General features: G+C 41.2%; 1 protein-coding gene across 7 annotated transcripts in view; it reads left to right on the top strand.

Annotated features, from left to right (window-relative positions):
- The window catches only part of ralgapa2 (Ral GTPase activating protein catalytic subunit alpha 2), a 273,154-nt gene that overhangs the window by 183,322 nt on the left and 69,515 nt on the right, over positions 1-20,317 (top strand). For all 7 annotated transcript variants that reach the window (XM_072913656.1, XM_072913661.1, XM_072913662.1 and 4 more), the window contains one exon: positions 15,334-15,461. In XM_072913656.1, the coding sequence (XP_072769757.1) occupies positions 15,334-15,461 (128 nt within the window). The remainder of the gene's footprint in view (positions 1-15,333; positions 15,462-20,317) is intronic.

Raw genomic sequence — 20,317 nt, 5'->3', positions numbered from 1 at the left:
CCGGAGGCATGCGGTAAATTTAGGCCTGCGCTTATAAATTTGAGTGTGATGTAAGGATACCATCATAAAAAGCACATTTAATAAAAAAAAAAAAAAAACGTTATTATGGTTATACCTTTATTTATAAATGAAGTCCATGCGCAGCTCCTTCTAAACAAAAGCATCGATAACTTGTTTATAGAAGTCTTCCTTATCTTTCTTCAGTTTTAAAAGTCTCTCTGTCTCGATGGAGATCTTCCTTTAATTATTACCTCCTGCTTCGATTGAAAGTCCAGTTTAGAAAACTGTTTTATTTTAGATATGTAATCCTCCATGTTAAAAGTGCAAGCGAGAGGAAAAAATAAACGTTCGCTGCTAACTGTTGCTGCTTGTTGTCACTTCTTCTGCAGCCGAGTAGTCGCAAGAAGGATCACTAGCGCCCTCTACCACCAGGAGTCGGGAGTCATTTAATGACTCATATTTGACACACGCAGCTACGGTATATTAATAAAACATAGTTGTTTACTGCTCTTTTTAGCATATTCAATACCTTGGACCTTAAATCCTACTGAATAGCTCTTTATCTTCTTCCCTCTATGCGATTTCAAATGATTGAAATCAGCCTCCTCCATTTTGAAAATGATGACAGGTGAAGTGTCACTCGTGACGTGACGAGTTTGACCCGGCGGAAATTCTAGGCATATGCTAATTATTTTGCGAAACGAGTTTGACCCGGCGGTTATTCTAGACATGCGCTAATAAAAATAATATTTTGCGAAACGGGTTTGACCCGGCGGTAATTCTGACCCGGCGGTAATGCTAAGCATGCGCTAATTATTTTGCGAAACGAGTTTGACTCGGCGGTAATTCTAGGCAGTCGCATACTATATACCCGGCGGCAAATCAAGGAAAAACGGTAATAAGTGTTTCGAGCCGTCCTGCGGGTTGTTTTTTTCTTAATACTGAGCTCGCAGCACCCAGCGTCATCTCCCAAGGTCCGTGAATGTCAATCAAGTGACGAAGGTGACGTTAAAGTGCAGATTGATGACTGCTAATTTTTAGCTATATTCTTTTATTGCTTGGCTGGTGATTGACTGACACACACTCCGTGATCCGTGGTAACTCGCGATCGACCTAATGGTCACCCCTGGCATAGCTATAGTTAGCTCGTTGTTATCAATGCACTGCTAAAAATTGTTTGTCTATGTTAGCGCTTATGATAACAATATCGTTAATATTTGGTTAATATTTAGGTCACAATATGTAAATAGAGTATTGCCGGTGGGTTTTTAATGTATTTTTAGAGTTTTTTGGGCGGAATTAATCAAATCTTTAATCGACATGAGAAAGTAGACAATGCAATAAAGAACATTTTACAATAATTACAACAATTAATCTAGGGATCTAAATATATATATAACCAGTGTTGCGGGTTGACTCCGCCGTTGGGGTATTCTTTCGTGAGATATGGCGTCAGGGGATAAACTGGGTCACCCAAAATAAAAACAGGGACCGGATCTTTATCTTCCAGCAGGTGTTTGGGACACGAGGGGATGGTTCCATCTTTAAGCTGTGCGCTAATGGCGAAGTTGGCCATTTCAAAGTCACATCCATAAAGCAATATTTATAGTCACACACTGCCTACATCACACCCATGGGAGGAAGGGACCAAGTTTTTCGGTAAGTAGAATCACAGCTGCGAAAGTTCTCTTGCCGCCTGAAAAGTGTTAGATCCGAAATAGCTGCAATCGCGCGTTTCCTTCACTTAAGGTATTCATGTGTGATTTCCACAAGCGTCTGTACATGTAGAAGAAGGAGAAACACGGCATGTCTGGATGACTCGCGTTCATCTTTTTAGCATCGGTTGTTATGAAGCTGGCTGTGGCGCGGTCTTTCTGGCATTACTTACTGTGTGGGGCGCGGTCTTTCTGCCGTCACTTTGTAAACGATCAATGAGTCCATATAAATCTAAGTGCCAGAGATTCAAGAAATACACGGCTGACTTACCCGTGTAAAAATGTGTCCGAGGAGGGGGACTTTAAACGCTGGTTTAGTATGGCTGAAACGGGGCTTAGGCTAAATAGTTATTTGTTTAAGGGGTTAAACGACTTAGTGTAGACAGGGCCTCAGTGTAAACATGGGCTTAGTGTAGACATGGCCTTAGTGATCGCTTTGTTCATTGTGCTTCTTTCTAATCATACGGTATCATTATACATGCCTGGTATAATGATTCCACCACAGTAAGATGCATTTTAACTGTATTGTTTGTTGTTGTGGTTTTGTTGTTCGGCTTTGGTTTCAGATGCTGTAATACATTTGAGCTGCTACCTTTTTCAAACAAAGTCAATTGTTCAATAGCAGTCAATTGTTTGACGCCTGTTGCCGCTAAACCGAAGTACTGACAACACTTTTCTTTGTAACAAACGTCTTACTCTCGTTAGTGTTAGCACTAGCCATGTTTTGAATCTCCGCTAAGGAAGTAAGGGGGTGGCTGAGGGCAAAACGTATGCCACAGCAAGGGGAGGAAAAACTTTTTTTTTTTAAACGTCTGCAACAAAAAACTCGAATTTATAGAGAAAATGTATATATCACCCAGGCCTAGCCCCTATTGACTCAATTTTTAGCTGACTTTTTATTTATTAATTTGTATACACATAAAACAAGAAAAACAAATGTGTTCTTGTCTTACATAAGGTTTTTGAATGATAGACAGCACATCACTTTCAAATTTTTGCATATTTTTGATCTGCTGATTTAGGTAGAGTGCAGAATCGTTGTTATCATGACGTTACAAATCTACAGAAATTGTTGAAGACATTTGGAGCAGAATATTCAAAATGGCTGTCTGAAATTGTGGCATTTTGTGATGTTTAGACGGTATTTTCACATACTTTGCAGATTGGAACTACAATTGGATATGGTGTAATGGATACAATGAAACACAATTAAGCATATAGAGTTAAGTTAAAGTACCAATGATTGTCACACACACACTAGGTGTGGCAAAATTATTCTCTGCATTTGACCCATCATCCTTGATCAGCTTGGGAGGTGAGGGAAGCAATGGGCAGCAGCGGTGGCCGCGCCCGGGAATCACACATTTAAATTAGGGGTGCGCAATATTCTTTTTCAAGCCGATACTCACAACTTCCTGCTTCTCAAGGCTCCATAACCAACAACGTATTTATATCCATCCATCCATTTTCTACCGCTTATTCCCTATATATTTTATTAAATTTATATTTAACTGTAGTTTCTGTATACAAGGAAGTAAAATATTCAAAAGTGGATTTCACAAACTACTAGATCTGTCCTTACAAAAACCAGTATGTTCAACGATACTAAAGGGCTGGTTGTCCAGCGCTATCATTTCTATGATGAAATCACAGAACGCTTTAGCTCTCGGGTCTTTTCTCGCAAACTTTTCTCATTTTTCAAATGCTGAGGCAATAGAAACAAGTCCTTGAAGTCTTTTTAGTCTTTTATAACACTGTCGTCGTGATGCTGGAGTTTTAGGTGACTGATAAGGTTTGGTGTGTTGAAGCTCAATGTTATTTTTCCCTCCTCGCAGAATGTTTGCAGTATATTTAGCGCAAATACCACAAAAAGTTTTCCTCCGAAACTGTGATAAAATCCTACGCAATTGCAACATAATTGTTTACAATAAGATCTGGAGGAGTTAATGACAGGTAGTAATTATTTATTTTACATGTCAAGACAAAAAACTGAAATCCTAATAAAAAATATGTCATTTAAATAATTTACCTAAAATAAAATAATAACTTAACACCTACAAGTGCAAATGGCATACAGCAAAATTGGGGCATCACATCAGTCACTTTCTCTTAACTTTCTCTCCATTCACTAAGTGTCTGTGGAAATTGTGGTGATGGAAACTTGTTGTATGTAAAGTCTGAGTTTACCTCATAAAGTCCTCAGCTAAATAATTCAGTTGTTAGTATGTCAGTCAAATGGTGTGGCCGGTCAGCAGGATAAATGGGGTCATCTTTGATAGATTTACAGGCGTCTGTTGAAGCTGAGGATTTAAACACCTTAATCTGATTATGTTCGTTTTTTTAAAAGTCGAATTAAGACACCTAGATTATGCGATTGAAAACCAGATCTCTCGAGTGGGTGTGTGCCGCCGGCTGGTACCCTTCGTATCATTTTCTTATTTAAACGGGGATAGCAGGTCCATTCTATGTGTCATACTTGATCATTTCGCGATATTGCCATATTTTTGCTGAAAGGATTTAGTAGAGAACATCGACGATAAAGTTCGCAACTTTTGGTCTCTGATAAAAAAGCTTTGCCTGTACCGGAAGTAGCAGACGAGTAGTGTGATGTCACAGGTTGTGGAGCTCCTCACATCCGCACATTGTTTACAATCATGGCCACCAGCAGCGAGAGCGATTCGTACCGAGAAAGCGATGATTTCCCCATTAATTTGAGCGAGGATGAAAGATTTGTGGATGAGGTAAGTGAGAGTGAAGGACTAGAGGGCAGTGGGAGTGATTCAGATAGGGAAGATGCTGTGAGAGGCGGGTGGGACCTGATATTCAGCTGGGAATGACTAAAACAGTAAATAAACACAAGACATATATATACTCTATTAGCCACAACACAACCAGGCTTATATTTAATATGCCACAAATTAATCCTGCATAACAAACACCTCCCCCCTCCCATCCATATAACCCGCCAATACAACTCAAACACCTGCACAACACACTCAATCCCACAGCCCAAAGTACCGTTCACCTCCCCAAAGTTCATACAGCACATATATTTCCCCAAAGTCCCCAAAGTTACATACGTGACATGCACATAGCGGCACGCACGTACGGGTAAGCGATCAAATGTTTGGACGAGTACTCACGGTACTGTGTCTGTGTATCCAACTCAAAGTCCTCCTGGTAAGAGTCTCTGTTGTCCCAGTTCTCCACAGGCCAATGGTGAAGATTGACTGTCATCTTTCGGGAATGTAAACAATGAAACACCGGCCGTGTTTGTGTTGCTGAAGTCGGCCGCAATACACCGCTTCCCTCCTACAGCTTTCTTCTTTGCCGTCTCCATTGTTCATTGAACAAATTGCAAAAGATTCACCAACACAGATGTCCAGAATACTGTGGAATTTTGCGATGAAAACAGATGGCTTAATAGCTGGCCACCATGCTGTCCCAAAATGTCCTCTACAATCCGCGACGTCACGCGCTGACGTCATCATACCGAGACGTTTTCAGCAGGATATGTCACGCGAAATTTAAAATTGCACTTTAGTAAACTAACCCGGCCGTATTGGCATGTGTTGCAATGTTAAGATTTCATCAATGATATATAAACTATCAGACTGCGTGGTCGGTAGTAGTGGGTTTCAGTAGGCCTTTAATTAAATAAGAAGATAGCTAAGGAAATAGAAAATGTCGGCTTAATTGGGACTCCCGAACAAAATACGAATGAGATAGAAGAGAAGCAGAAGGCAAAGAATAAAGCGTACACAAACCTCTTCACGTTGCATTTGTGCACTTCTAACTGATTAACAATAACTCTGTATTTCCCACAACTGGCAAGATAATCAAGAACAATAGCAACCTTCATCTGCAACACTATTGGTTGGGGCACGAACAGTCTTTTCCTTCAGATTTAAAACTCCTTCCATCTATCCACAGCATTATGAATGAACTCCAAGGCATTCTTAAGTTTTGTTTCCATGATTTGGTAAATTCCTTCGAAAAAACTCTCTCCCGCCGATCTTTCTTTGCTTCGGACCTGCATTCGCTCCGAGACCTTCTTGGTAGTAGCGTCATGTTTTTAGAGGGGGGCACAGACTGGGGCCGTGAAAAAAACTTGATAGCCGATAAGCACACATTAACATTTTATACAGAAAACACAAGACTTGCAACAATATGGGAGGGGGCAAGCATCTGGCCCAAAGCTCCCAGTGACTAGGGCGCTGCTCTTTTGTCCATTATACCACGTGGGTTGTAACCATGGTCCATGGTGTGTGTTAAGTTTTGTATATGCCTTGGAGACGTTCTGCAAGCGGTGTCAAAGGAACACGAGTTTATCTTTCCAGGTGTTGTTGACAGGAAGGAGATTGTTTCGTCTTCGCTACTCTGTCCTCGAGAGGAATCTTGGACTTTGCCACGTCGTAGCCAGGGAAAACAATCAAGAATAGAATGGTTGTGTTTGAGAGAAAATACATTTTAAACTTTTTGACTCTTAATTGTCTATTTCTGGTCCTCAAATTTATCCTGCAGGGCAGACGATCTGATGTTATCCAAAATCACAAAAAGTTCTGGCCGCATCCTCCAATCATTTGTGGCAGCTTTAGGGTACTTTGAATGGCTGCCAGAATCTTCTAATTTGTCAATACAGGGCAACTCTTATGCCAATCACCAATGTCCTGTTATCATCATTCCGAAAAGGTAGATATTGTCAGCGTCCTCGACTGAAGGATGGCCAGGCACGCGGCAATCCGCTTCTCCCAATAGTCCGTCTTGTATCCAGCAACAACCGTTCCGACAGGACAGACAACCTCCTCTGAGCCCGAAATCTTGTCAATTTTTTGAGAGGCTAGTTGATGAATTCCATTGTTTGGATTTTAAAGAGCAGTGCCAAAAAAGGAAACAAGAAAGTTAAGACAAGACAAAACCAAAAACACAGCAGGGCAGACACGGAGAGGGGAGTGAGTGCAACCGTCTTTGCTAAGAGCCAAGAAGGATGCTTCTGCTAATTAACATCCGCATAGCCGTTAATAATATTTGTAATCTATGCCAATATTACAGCAGACATTATGTACAACAGAGCTAGGCTTGTAACTTGTAAAGAGCCGCAGGTGCCTGGTGTGGTCGGGGGTCGGCCACCCGCGGCTCAAGCGCCACCCTTGTGGCTCCCTGGAGCTCTTTCAAAAATGTATGAAAATGGAAAAAGATGGGGAAAAATATATATATTTTTAATATAGTTTCTGTAGGAGTACAAACATGACACAAACCTTCCTAATTGTTAGAAAACCCACGGTTTAATGTGTTTGTGTTTATGCTTCACTGATGAGAGTATTTGGCGAGCGCCGTTTTGTCCTACCAATTTTGGAGGTCCATGAACGCACCGTAGTTGTGTGGCCTGTGACGCAGCAGTTTGATTACATCAATCGCAAGCTACCAGTCAATCGGGAAGGGTGTGTCACTCAATCACGAGGCATTCAAAAAAAGTAGTCACTCCGACGTCACTTGGTTGACATTCACCACCTGAGGATCTTGTGCGATGACGCTGGCTGCTGCAAGCTTAGTATGAAGAAAATAAAGCACTTTTTATTTCAACGGACTCTCTTTCCGTACAAGCTGTCAAAAGTGTAAAAACCGACTGCACAGTTCCTACAATGCTGAAGAAACAAGTTCATGTCAGAAAACCAACACATTTAGCTGAACTGCACCAATTTTGTCAAGAGGAATGGTCAAAAATTCAACCAGAAACTTGCCAGAAGCTTGTGGATGGCTCCCAAAAGCGCCTTATTGCAGTGAAACTTGCCAAGGGACATGTAACCAAATATTAACATTGCTGTATGTATACTTTTGACCCAGCAGATTTGGTCACATTTTCAGTAGACCCATAATAAATTCATAAAAGAACCAAACTTCATGAATGTTTTTTGTGACCAACAAGTATGTGTTCCAATCACTCTATCACAAAAAAATAAGAGTTGTAGAAAGTATTGGAAACTCAAGACAGCCATGACATTATGTTCTTTACAAGTGTATGTAAAGTAAAGTAATGTTTTGATCGCGACTGTATATATACAGTATATACACGCAAACACTCATAAATACATATATACTGTATATATTAGGGTTGTACTAATAAAGTACCGCAATAATAATTGATTGCAATCCGTACTATACTGCCTTTGAAAAGTACCGGTACCATTCTTTCATCTAAATGCTGCTGTGTGGCGGTGACTACAGAGCCGAGGCGCATGATGTTGAGTGTGTCAAAACGCACACACAAAGTGCATACAAGTATTAACATCTCGGAGAGGAGGAATGGCAAAAAACGACAAATCTACTGGTTAATAAAAAGGGTGCGTGAAGCGCAATATGGAGGTATTTGGGCTTGAAAACTAACGATAAAGGTGACGCTTTAAACAAGAAAGCAACGCGCTTCAAGTGTTGCTTTAAAACACACCTTGCCAAATGTGGCGATTAGTATTACCACCGTTGCTTCAAACTTAGGTAAACATTTAAATAATAAGCATTCAGATCTGCACAAAGAGTTTAAAGAGTGACAGGTAATAATGTAGTTGTTCCACCTGTCCTGCTGTTCTGCTCCGGTGAAGACTGTAGTCGAGGAGCACAGGGGAGACGTTCCCTTCTGGGTCAATGTTTTCGTCGGGGGTAACATTGGTTACTTTACCCGTCAATGGGTTTGCTAAGCTCCACTTTCAGGTCAGAATGACGAGGCTGACGATTTGTGACAATCTGTTTGCTTAATTGTTAGTTTTGCAGGGCACAACCAGACCCGTTCATCACTCTACTGCGCAGTGCATGTGTTACCTCACTCACTGACTTCACTCAGACAACACATTGCCATTCTCTTAAACACACACGCACGCTACTCTCATGAGTTCACCAGCTCCCCTGCTGTGCACATGTAGATACGCAGACGCGTACACAGCTGCTTGGATTGATGCCAAATATCAGCAGAGTTAAAACTGCCCAATTAGGAGAAACTAATGCTAGTCAAATAACTATATTTTGTAACAAATTGCTACAATTTGTATTTTATTTTTAACAAATGTGTGTTTTACCTGCTACCTGGCTTATTTTTGTACATTTATCCATAGTTTTGTTTTTAGTATTTACTAATAATTGTATTTTTCTTAAAGCACAGACCGGGACTGGCAACCATAAATCATGAAGCATTTAATATAATGTCATTAAAGCTTTTTATTATATTCTAACCTAATCCTTGATTATGGCAGACTATATGTAATATGGAAAATATGTATTTGTTCTTTGAGTACAACAAGAAAAGCCCAATGTGTTTAATGCCCTTTACTTTATATTTTAACCTTCTAAAATTGTTCTTTGAGTGCAATAGGAAACATATGTTTATCGTATTGTAATATTTTCTGTTAAAATTAGGCCAATATTGAAATTTTTTGTAGTTCTCTTTATTTTTGAAAAGTATATATATACATTTTGAAGAAAGAAAGTCACTAAGAAGAGTTTTATGAGAGGATAATGAGTCATTTTTCATCTAAAACGGTAATATAACGGGTCTAAATTGGCTGTCAAAGTGTACCAAAATGTTGGATTATATTCTCGTCCTACTATCCCCGCTACTGATCACGGCGCCGCTATAAATAGTTTGTCTGCGTTAGCGCTTATAATAACAATATCACTAATACTTGGTTATTATTCAAGTCACAAAATGTAAATAGAGTAATGTTGGCGCTTTTTTAATGTTTTTTTTATTTGGTTTTATGTGTGGAATAGAGCACCTCCCATTATCTCCACTGTAAGCAGACACATATTTACAAATTAAAATGCTTTTTTTTTTTAAATACATCCTTCGTCATGTCTTTCGTAATGATTGTGAACGATAGGCAAAATTCCAAAAAAGTGCAATTCCTCTTTAAATAAACAGAAGGTAACTTTGCAGTAAAGCAAAAAATCCAAAAATGCACACAGGGTGAAAAACACTTAAACTGTATTTAATGTTAGCTTGGCTTTTTGCTTGTTTTGCTGCAATGTAAGCTATTATTTAAATGAAATAATGGATGCTATTTACGATTATCTTGATGCATTGTGAATGATAGGCAAAATTAGGGGAACTGCACTTCTTTTGGAATTTTGCCTATCGTTCCCAATCATTATGAAAGACATGATAACAGATGGATTTTTCTTTTAATGCATTCAAAATATCAAATAAACGTAAATAAAAGTCTGCTTACAGCAGAGCCAATGGAAGCTCCACTATTCCGCCCATAACAATCCGATAAATGGCGCTTATTGTTGGCGCTTTTTGAATAACGATTCAAAAAGCGCCAACAATACTCAAATTACATTTTGTGACTTGAATATTAACCAAGTTTTAGTGATATTGTTATAATAAGCACAAACACAGACAAACTATTCATAGCGGCAACGTAATCACCTCTGTCTCTCCCTATATTTACGTCTGCTGTTTCCTCGCCTCCTTGCTCCCTGTAAGTTTATTTTAGATCATTAATCATGCATCTCACCTGGACATGAGACGTCGGAGTGGGTAATCCGACAAGTTGAGACACTTCGACAACCAATTTAGAACCTGGAATTGGCGAGAACGACACAAAAAGCACTTGTCCACCCGCCCCCCATCCCGTTTCTTCCCGAGGATTATGAGACATTCTTCACATAAGTGGGAATATATGAACATCCCAGGGCAGCACGGTGGAAGGGGGGGTTAGTGCATCTGCCTCACAATACGAAGGTCCTGAGTAGTCCTGAGTTCAATGCCGGGCTCGGGATCTTTCTGTGTGGAGTTTGCATGTCCTCCCCGTGACTGCGTGGGTTCCCTCCGGGTACTCCGGCTTCCTCCCACCTCCAAAGACATGCACCTGGGGATAGGTTGATTGGCAACACTAAATTGGCCCTAGTGTGTGAATGTGAGTGTGAATGTTGTCTGTCTATCTGTGTTGGCCCTGTGTTGAGGTGGTGACTTGTCCAGGGTGTACCCCGCCTTCCACCCTAATTGTAGCTGAGATAGGCTCCAGCGACCCCGAAGGGAATAAGCGGTAGAAAATGGATGGATGGATGAACATCCCAGCAGTCTGCATCCTAATGACAGTAGACCTTGCACAGTAAGTGATGTTTTATGTTTGTTGGCTCTCATAAAGCCTGCAGTGAGCAGAAATCAGTGATGAAGAAAAATAAAAAAGCAAACGTGCCTCATATGCTTAAAATGATCAAAATACATAAATATTAAGTGTTATTATAAATGTGCCTGTTACTACATTACATATACAGTTAGGTCCATAGATATTTGGACATTGACACAATTGTCAGTATTCCAGCTCTGTACAACACCACAATGGTTTTGAAATTAAACAATCAAGATGTGCTTTAAGTGCAGACTTTGCGCTTTAATTTGAGGGTATTTACATCCAAATCAGGTGAACAGTGTAGGAATTACAACACATTTTATATGTGCCTTCCACCTTTTAAGGGACCAAAAGTAATTGGACAAACTAACATAATCATAAATCTAATTGTCCCGTTTTAATACTTTGTTGTAAATCCTTTGCAGTCAATGACAGCCTGAAGTATGGAACCCATAGACATCACCAGATGCTGGGTTTTGTCCCTGGTGATGCTCTGCCGGGCCTCTGCTGCAGCTGTCTTCACTTCCTGCTTGTTCTTTGGGCATTTTCCTTTCAGTTTTGTCTTCAGCAAGTAAAATGCATGCTCAATCAGATTCAGGTCAGATGATTGACTTGGCCATTGCCGAACATTCCACTTATTTGCCTTAAAAAAACTTTGGTTGCTTTCACAGTATGCTTCAGGGCCTTGTCCATCTGCATTGTGAAGCGCCGTCGGATCAGTTTTGAAGCATTTGGCTGAATATGAGCAGATAGTATTGCCCGAAACACTTCAGAATTCATTCTGCTGCTTTTGTCAGCTGTCACATCATCAATAAATATAAGAGATCCAGTTCCACTAGCAGCCATGCATGCCACTACCACCACCATGCTTCACTGATGAGCTGGTATGATTTGGATCTTGAGCAGTTCCTTCCCTTCTCCATACTCCTCTATTTCCATCATTCTGGTACAAGTTGATCTTTGTCTCATCCGTCCATAAGATGTTGTTCCAGAACTGCACAGGCTCTTTTACAGGTTTCTTGGCAAACTGTAATCTGGGCTTCCTGTTTTTGAGGCTCACCAATGGTTTACACCTTGTGATGAAACCTCTGTATTTCCTCTGGTGAAGATTTCTCTTAAGTGTTGACTTAGATACAGATACACCTACCTCCTGGAGAGTTTTCTTCATCTGGCAAACTGTTGTGAAGGGATTTTTCTTGACAAGGGAAAAGATTTGTCTGTCATCCACCACACTTGTTTTCTGTGGTCTTCCAGGTCTTTTGGTGTTGCTGAGCTCACCAGTGTGTTCTCTCTTTTTAAGAATGTACCTAACAGTTGGTTTGGCCAAACCTAATGTTTTTGCTATCTCTCTGATGGCTTTGTTTTGATTTTTCAGCCTAATAATGGCTTGCTTCACTGATAGTGACAGCTCTTTTGACTTCATATTGAGAGATGACCTCCCCCAGATTCCAAATAAATATACCGGTACTCCACTTGAAATGAACTGTAGGCCTTTTATCTGCTCCTTGTAAATGAAATAACCAGGGAATAACACCTACCTGGCCATGGAACAGCTGAGTAGCCAATTGTCCAATTACTTTTGGTCCCTTAAAAAGTGGAAGGCACATATAGAATGTGTTGTAATTCCTACACCGTTCCCTCAAATTAAAGCTCAAAGTCTGCACTTAAAGCACACCTTGATTGTTTAATTTCAAGTCCATTTTGGTGTTGTGCAGAGCTGGAATACTGAAAAGGTTGTCAATGTCCTAGCTGTATACTTACATCATGTATATAAAACCTAAATGAAGGTGTTTGGATGTTTTTTTGTGGGCTCTATAGGCAGAACTCAACGGCTCCCATAGGCTCGATTGTAAGATGACTTTTAAAATTTAGAATGCATTAGAAAAATCCATCCGTTGTCATGTCTCTCATAATTATTGTGAATGATAGGCAAAATTCCAAAAAAGGAAGTTCACCCAATTGAGCTCATAGTTACCATATGAGAACTGCTCTCGCTGGTCCCTGAATGGCCTGTTGTTGCTGTTAGCCCATATAAGAAATATCAAGATGCTAACGATAAAAATAAATTAGCTAATTGTACATACATACCTCTGCATTGAGCCCGTATTTGCTCCTCCTCCTTCCTTTGCAATATAGGCTGCACTGGATAACTTTGATGCCCACCTTATCACCGTAAAAGATTATCAAACAGATAAAATTGCTCCACTAGCCTTCTTCAATCGTGACGCGACGCGACGTTGCCATCCATGACCAGGAGCAGCAGCAAATCAGTGAGGTTCATGGTGCAGGTAGCAGCACGTCATAGGTCATTGATATATATATATGTATATATATATATTTATATACTAATAATTTTCGGACTATAAGTCGCTCCTGAGTATACGTCGCACCGGCCGAAAATGCACAATAAAGAAGAAAAAAAACATATATATGTCGCACTGGAGTATGAGTCGCATTTTTGGGGGAAATTTATTTGATAAAATCCAACACCAAGAATAGACATTTAAAAGGAAATTTAAAATAAATAAAGAATAGTGAACAACAGGCTGAATAAGTGTACGCAATATGACGCATAAATAACCAACTGAGAACGTGCCTGGTATGTTAACGTAACATATTATGGTAAGAGTCATTCAAACAACTATAACATATAGAACATGCTATACGTTTACCAAACAATCTGTCACTCCCGATCGTTAAATCCGATGAAATCTTCCTCCCCGGTGTCGCCTCTGGTATGTCCTTTCTTTCTGCTACTCGATCGCCGTTCTCTGCTGCATATTTCACTACGCCCAGCTTGTAATCTGCAGTATATGATTTCCTTTTCGGTGCCATTTTAGTTCAGCCCTTCTCAGTTTTTATAAGTTACCGCCAATGTTGATGTGATCAATTTTAATAGCTACGGCAGTAGCGTATAGCATATAGCAGTTAGCATACCATGACCAACAATGCACTTCTGCCATGACCCTCCCTCGCGGAATTCTTATTTGTTGACGTGTGAGTGACGTTTGCTGACGTGTGTGTGACGATTGCTGCCATTTGCTTCGTCTCTTACGCGAATGAGATAAATAATATGACCCACAATGCACTTCTGCCATGACCCTCCCCCGCCGAATTCTTATTGGTTGACGTGTGAGTGACGATGGCTGACGTGTGTGTGACAATTGCTGCCATTTGCTTCGTCTCTTACGCGAATAAGATAAATAATATTATTTGATATTTTACGGTAATGTGTAAATAATTTCACACATAAGTCGCTCCGGAGTATATGTCGCACCCACGGCCAAACTATGAAAAAAACTGCGACTTATAATCCGAAAAATAGGGTATATCTATATATATTATTTAAAAATATATATATACCTGTATTTTTTTTTTTTTTTTTACATTCTGCAATTTGGCGCCCCTCCATCAAATGGCGCCCCAGGCCTTATTGACCTTGAGTGCCTAGAGCATTTCTTTTTATCAGTTATTTGAGCTATTTTTTAATGGTATCAGGTATCAATTTGTCTTTTAGGCCCCATAAACCTGTTGTATTTACATATATCAATGTCTTCTAGATGTCAAACAAATGTCCACTAGCAGCATTTGTTAGCTGCAGTAACAACGTCTTCCATCTTGGCATCCTAGAATCCTAATTTTCCTGTAAGCATTTTGACTAACGTTATGAGTAACATACTTTAACAGCTTCTGACCCTGCGTAACATTATACATTTTGTATTTTATTACAATTTGACTAAAATTGTATTATTTCAATATTTTTCTCAAGGGTGCTTACCCAAATGTAAAATATTCTGCTTGTATACAAACATCCTCTCAAATCAACAAACCCACACCAAAAACAACACAATTTCTGCGCATACAGTATTTACACAGAGTTTTGAAGTCAAATAAAGTACCAAAAAGCACTTTGCCTCCTTCAAATTTTAAAAGGAAAACTACATTTTATGGTACTAACTCATCTATCAGAGTTAATTAATCAGCTTTTAATCCCCTTTGTTATAGAATTTGACTTGCTATTATTCTCCTTAAATTACCAAGTTGAAGACAGCAGGATTTTTACGAGAGACTTTGACATTCCCGTCAACTTCCAGGTCAATGACCATTGGGCCTCGGTGATTAAGGGCCCACATGAACAGACGCGTGTGCCCACACACACTCACACACTGCCGCTGAAATGCTTATTGCTGCTTTGTGTTTGTTTGGTAGCTCAATACGAGGGCATTGTTAAGTATTGATTGTCATTTTAATTTCATTTGCCATACATTGATTCTCATTCAATATGTGCAGTTGTCATGCAAAGTTGGCTAACATCAACTTAAGTGTTGAACCCTTGCCTTAAACAGATGGAAAAACGGTCAGAGTGCAACTTGTAATAAGCCTCTCTTATTTTTAGATCCAAGTCGCAGCATCAGCCAAATTCAGTTCAGATGAGCATGCACGGTAAAATACCCTATGTCTTAATTACTATTGTTTTACTCTTACATTTGCAGGTTCCCTTCTTTGGGCCTCTATTTAATGGTGCCATCATCAATGGGAAGCTACTGCCAAGCTTAGTGCGGGCCACTTGCATCAATGCCAGCAGAGCTGTCAAGTCCCGATTGACTCTCTACCAGAGTTTGTATCCTTTTCTTCACATTCATTCAGTTTTATATACTGTATTACTGAGGTGATTAACCAAAGGCATTTAACAGGGTTTGTTGGAAAGAACGACCCAAGAATGTACACTTGTTTACATCTGTGATATTTTAAAATAACGTGTACAACTCTGCTATATCCATATAATTTCAGAGTTGACATATTCAGCAAGACCAGTGCCCTGTTTTGGTAAATGCACAGACATGTGGCACGCTTGTCACCTCAGCCAATGTACATAGCTGAGTGCTGACACCGATCTTTATTGGCTGGTTGATTTGCATACAGCTATTAAGCCGGGGCTGTTGCACAGCCTGGAGCAGCATGGAACGATGTATGGAGCTGTTTACGGTAGGAGCACTGATCATGTGTCATCATCTATTACTACCATTTTATGGAGCACAAGGAGGGCCAAAATAAGAGCCACATCAACCAATATGCACATGCTCTCACACACACACACACACACACACACACGCGCGCACACACAAACAAACATCCTTCAACCCATCCCTCCCAACAGTGTGCCGTTAAGAGCCTGACTCCAGCTGTAGTTGTCAGTTGGTTTAAAGGCAGTGTAATCAGCAATGGAGACAAATTAGCATGTGAATGCCAGCAGCATTGGATTTGGAAGGGACATGGGAGGGTGGGTGAGAGGGTTGGGATGGCCCCTTGAGGGGGAAACCTGATCCCTCATAACACCCCACTCCTTCTCGGACAGCATGTACAGCACCGCCTCACCAAAGCCCCGCTGCCCCCCTGGCGGTTGCTATAGAAACATTCCCCAAGGTGTTTTGGGTAAAGGAGTTCTATTTTTACACCTAAATAAATTAGCCAGTGGCTCATTTGGAGCTTTATAGTTGGATGTGTAAGTATTTGTCTGCTGTTGCACAGAGAAATGCATCCCCTCAATGTTCTCTATCAGGCCTTCTCTGTGAGTCCTTGGGGGCATCCTGAGTGACAGATGTCGGTTACCCGACGCCAAGAGAATTAGCCCTGTGTGACTCTTAGCTTGAATGGGAGGAGCCAGGCTCGATTGCCCCCCTTTGCGAGCCACAGAGGCCTTACCTGGCATTCCTTAGCAGGGAAGCAAGCAGCAGATCATCATGATGAAGGAGATAAGCCTCTGGAGTTCTGGCGCTGATAGCACTCCCAGGCATCGCACCGTCCAAGAGACGTGCTGAATAAATATGCCAGGCGCACTAAACACGCTGCCAGTATCTGCACGCCCGTCTGCTGTTTGTGAGGAGAAGGGAAGTAAATGACTGCTTGGATTTGGTGATGTCAAATGTACAGCATAGGCATCTGCAATAAAGCCTGTTTAGTGTATGGTTTCATCATTCTATTTGCAGTTTCACTCTACCATCTTTTTGCACTTCCTGCAATACTGTTCGTTTTTCGTTCTTCTTTGGAAATGTAGCTTTTTTACCTCATGATTATGTTCAAACAATGGCGCAAGCCATTTTCCGGAAAAATCCCTGTGCTTAGTTTACCTCGACACAATGCCTTAACACTCCACAGACTGCTCTCTGCCTGTGAGGCCACTCTCTGTGGTAATTAGTTGAATATTTCTTCAAAGAGAAGCTATATGACCCCCGTGTGTCCTGATAAAAGGCCAGTATGACGCCGCGGCCCCCCCGCGCTCGCTGTCTCAAGGCTAGATAGGACTCTCAACAGTCTGCTGCAACACTCCCAGATCTTGAAGACTAATAGGATTTGATATAGAAAATGACCACAGGCAACATTTTTTAGCTAATACAGAAACTGATACGCAGTGGGAGGGTTTACAAATGTCTCCATTTCTTCCTATCACATCTTCTGTCATCTGTTTTCTGTGATTTGAAGAATCTGTACAGTTGTTTCGTACCAATGCTCATTGTCAGTTGGATTATGCATCAAGGTTTAGGTTCAAGGGCCAATCATAGACATATAACAAAGTTCTCACAGACAACTCAGTATGTTTCATCTATTATTTAGATGGCTGATGAAAGCAGGTGGTCTGGCTTTTGGGTGTGTATATTGTACGCCTGATACTTCCTTTACAGTGGCTTCCAGAATGCTTGTGCCCACGAGATGTTTGCTTTTAACATGCCACATTTTCCACCATTTTATCGACAACAAAGTAGAAGTGAAACTCATTTGAAATTGTTTTAATGGAGCAGCATGCAAAAAAAGAAAAAAGCACATTAGCTCGACAAAGCATTTGATTGGGTCACCATAACCCAGCCTTCCAACCATGTTTGTGACCACAGACACCACTGTCACTTGAGAATAATGTCTTCACCCAGAAGTTCAGATTTATTTCTGTCTTCGACAAGCAGTTTTCATCACTCAATGTGATATTGTTAAGCGTATCGGAGAAACGGAAAGTTTCTAATAGGTGAGACAGTACAGGGCTGACCTTGATTCAGAGACATAGCCTGTCTATTGGACAGAATCAATAGTTTTTGCACACTGTCCTTAGTCCCCATCCTCTGCTGTGACACACACAAACACACATACACATGCACTGATCCATCTCCAGGCACCAATCAATAACCATAATCTGTTTCTGCCCTTCGCCAGTCATGCGGGACAGGCTTTTTTGTGTGTGTGTGTGTGTGTGCGTGTGCGTGTGTGTGGAAAGATTAGAGGCAGGTTTGGTCTTTTCAGTGCAAAGCTTTTGAAGTATACCATTATCCCTGACAGGTCTGGTCTCGGAAACGATGTACATAATATCAACGGATGTGTAGTGATGATATCCCCACTTGCAGTCCTTTGTATGCTGTTAATGCACCCCTCCACCTCAGACGCCATCATAATTATTACCGCCAACTGCATTGATAGTGACACATTCTCACACCCATTCTGAGCAGCTCATTGTCCCGTTCCCTCTCCGTCTTCCGGCATCTTTGTCAATTACGAGCTTTTTTTCTTTGGTCGACTGTCAAGATTCCTCACCTGGCACAGATGAAAGTGGGCTTGTATGGCTGATAGTGTGTCATGAAAAAGATCTGTCATGTTAGTGTTGTTCTCACATGAATTATTAAGTACGGCTGATAGGTCTAATTTGCCAGCTGTTGTACCAAAACCATATGCAGTCTCGTGGTTAATACAAGGCCATTTATATCACTGAAGAGTATGCAGTGCTCCAGTGGGCACAGTAAGATGCCAAGCACTAGTCCATTATATGGCGGGCCCACTCAGTGGTCTCACTTGATGTGTGTATAACAAGTGAACTTCCTGTTTATAAAAAGCAGTACAGACAATACAAAGACGTGTCATGTTGTCGTAATCTGGACTGGGAACATCTTAATATTAAACCAGTATGAATATACATGGAAAGCGTTCATTCAAGGTTGGTAGGTTGAGGTCACAGGTCATAAGTGTTTGTTTCTTTGCTTTGGTCAACGTGGTTTTATTGTGGTAGAGGGTGGAGACTGCCTTCGGCTTTGATAGAGCGGTTGAAAGTTTATGCGGTATTTAGGGAGCTACCGAGAGAAGGTGTGGGGCAGGCTTTTCTTCCACTGAATGTTTTAACTTAATCCCATTATCAGTGTAGCGCACTGCCTCCTGGTCCCCACATCGTCCCCACACTCCACCCCACTCCTTATCCCTTCCCCCCCTCTCACCCTTCTCTCCAGCTGACCAGCTGTTCTTGCCGAGACTCACGACAATGTCCGATGTGTTCAGATCACTGAGTACCACACCACCACCAAATCACCCCACTGCCAAAACACTTGCACAAATACACAGCGCAACCATGCACAACTAACACAATTGCTTAGTTCATTGGTGGAGCCGAGGAAAGCCAAGAGGGAGGAGGGTGTTAGTTTGTGGAAAATGATGAGGCTTTGGGAGACTGTGTGTGTGTGTGTGTGTGTGTGTGTGTGTGTGTGTGTGTGTGTGTGTGTGTGTGTGTGTGTGTGTGTGTGTGTGTGTGTGTGGCGGGGGGGTGGGGGTGATGTTGGAGGACAAGCCCAGGCCTGTCAAACCAAGAGCCCTGACTTAGGAGGCAGCTCAGCTCGGATGGCATATGGCGTCTAGCGTCATACAACATGCAAAAGTATTCTCTCCCCACGCCTCCTCCTAACCACTCCCTCCTCTTTCTGTCTCTCTCCCCCGCTGCTAATGCAGAATGACTCATTGCATTACTCATTTTTTTATAAACTCCCCCCTCCTATACACACCCAACAGTTCCTCCTCCTTTCGCCTTCAAGTCCATAAGATAGGGTGTATAAGACCCACACCCTGAAAGCCCTGAGGGCCAAGACCAACTCAGCCTGAGCATCATGGGGATACCCTTTTAAACACAGGTAAAGCAGACATGGCGCTAAACGTGCCAACAGCTGGGATCCAGAGCCCTGCCAGTGCTACAGCGCAGACACGACTGGTGTCAAACTGTTGTGAACGTTGGGGCATTTGTGTTTGCTTTTTTGTTTTTGTTTTGGAGACTGCCTTTGTATTTAGTAGTACATCTGGGTTTGCAAAATTGTTGTTTTTGAGGCAGTATAATCCGTCTATCAGCTCTAAATATTCTCCATAACCATTAAAAAAAACTATTAGCCTCTTGCAGCACAAATAATATTGTGCACTGTATATTTTTAAACTTGAAACCCCCAACCCCTTCTTTTTGCCCCTCCCCTCCTGTGTCCGTCTGTTACCCATTCATGTCTGACATCTGTCTGTTTGTCCGCTGCAAAGTGAAAACCAGCAAGGTTGCCAGTTTTGTGTGGGATCGTCTTCTCTGTGCCATCACAAATTCAAGCTCAGTTTGTTAATCCCATCAAAGTCAATCATCATACAAAACCCTTTTTATATTAACATATTTTCAAAATAAATATACCCTAAGTTGCATTATGT

Source organism: Nerophis lumbriciformis, linkage group LG08 (genome assembly GCF_033978685.3).
Source record: "Nerophis lumbriciformis linkage group LG08, RoL_Nlum_v2.1, whole genome shotgun sequence".
Lineage (NCBI taxonomy): Eukaryota > Metazoa > Chordata > Actinopteri > Syngnathiformes > Syngnathidae > Nerophis > Nerophis lumbriciformis.
This window is presented reverse-complemented; position numbering and strand designations above follow the sequence as displayed.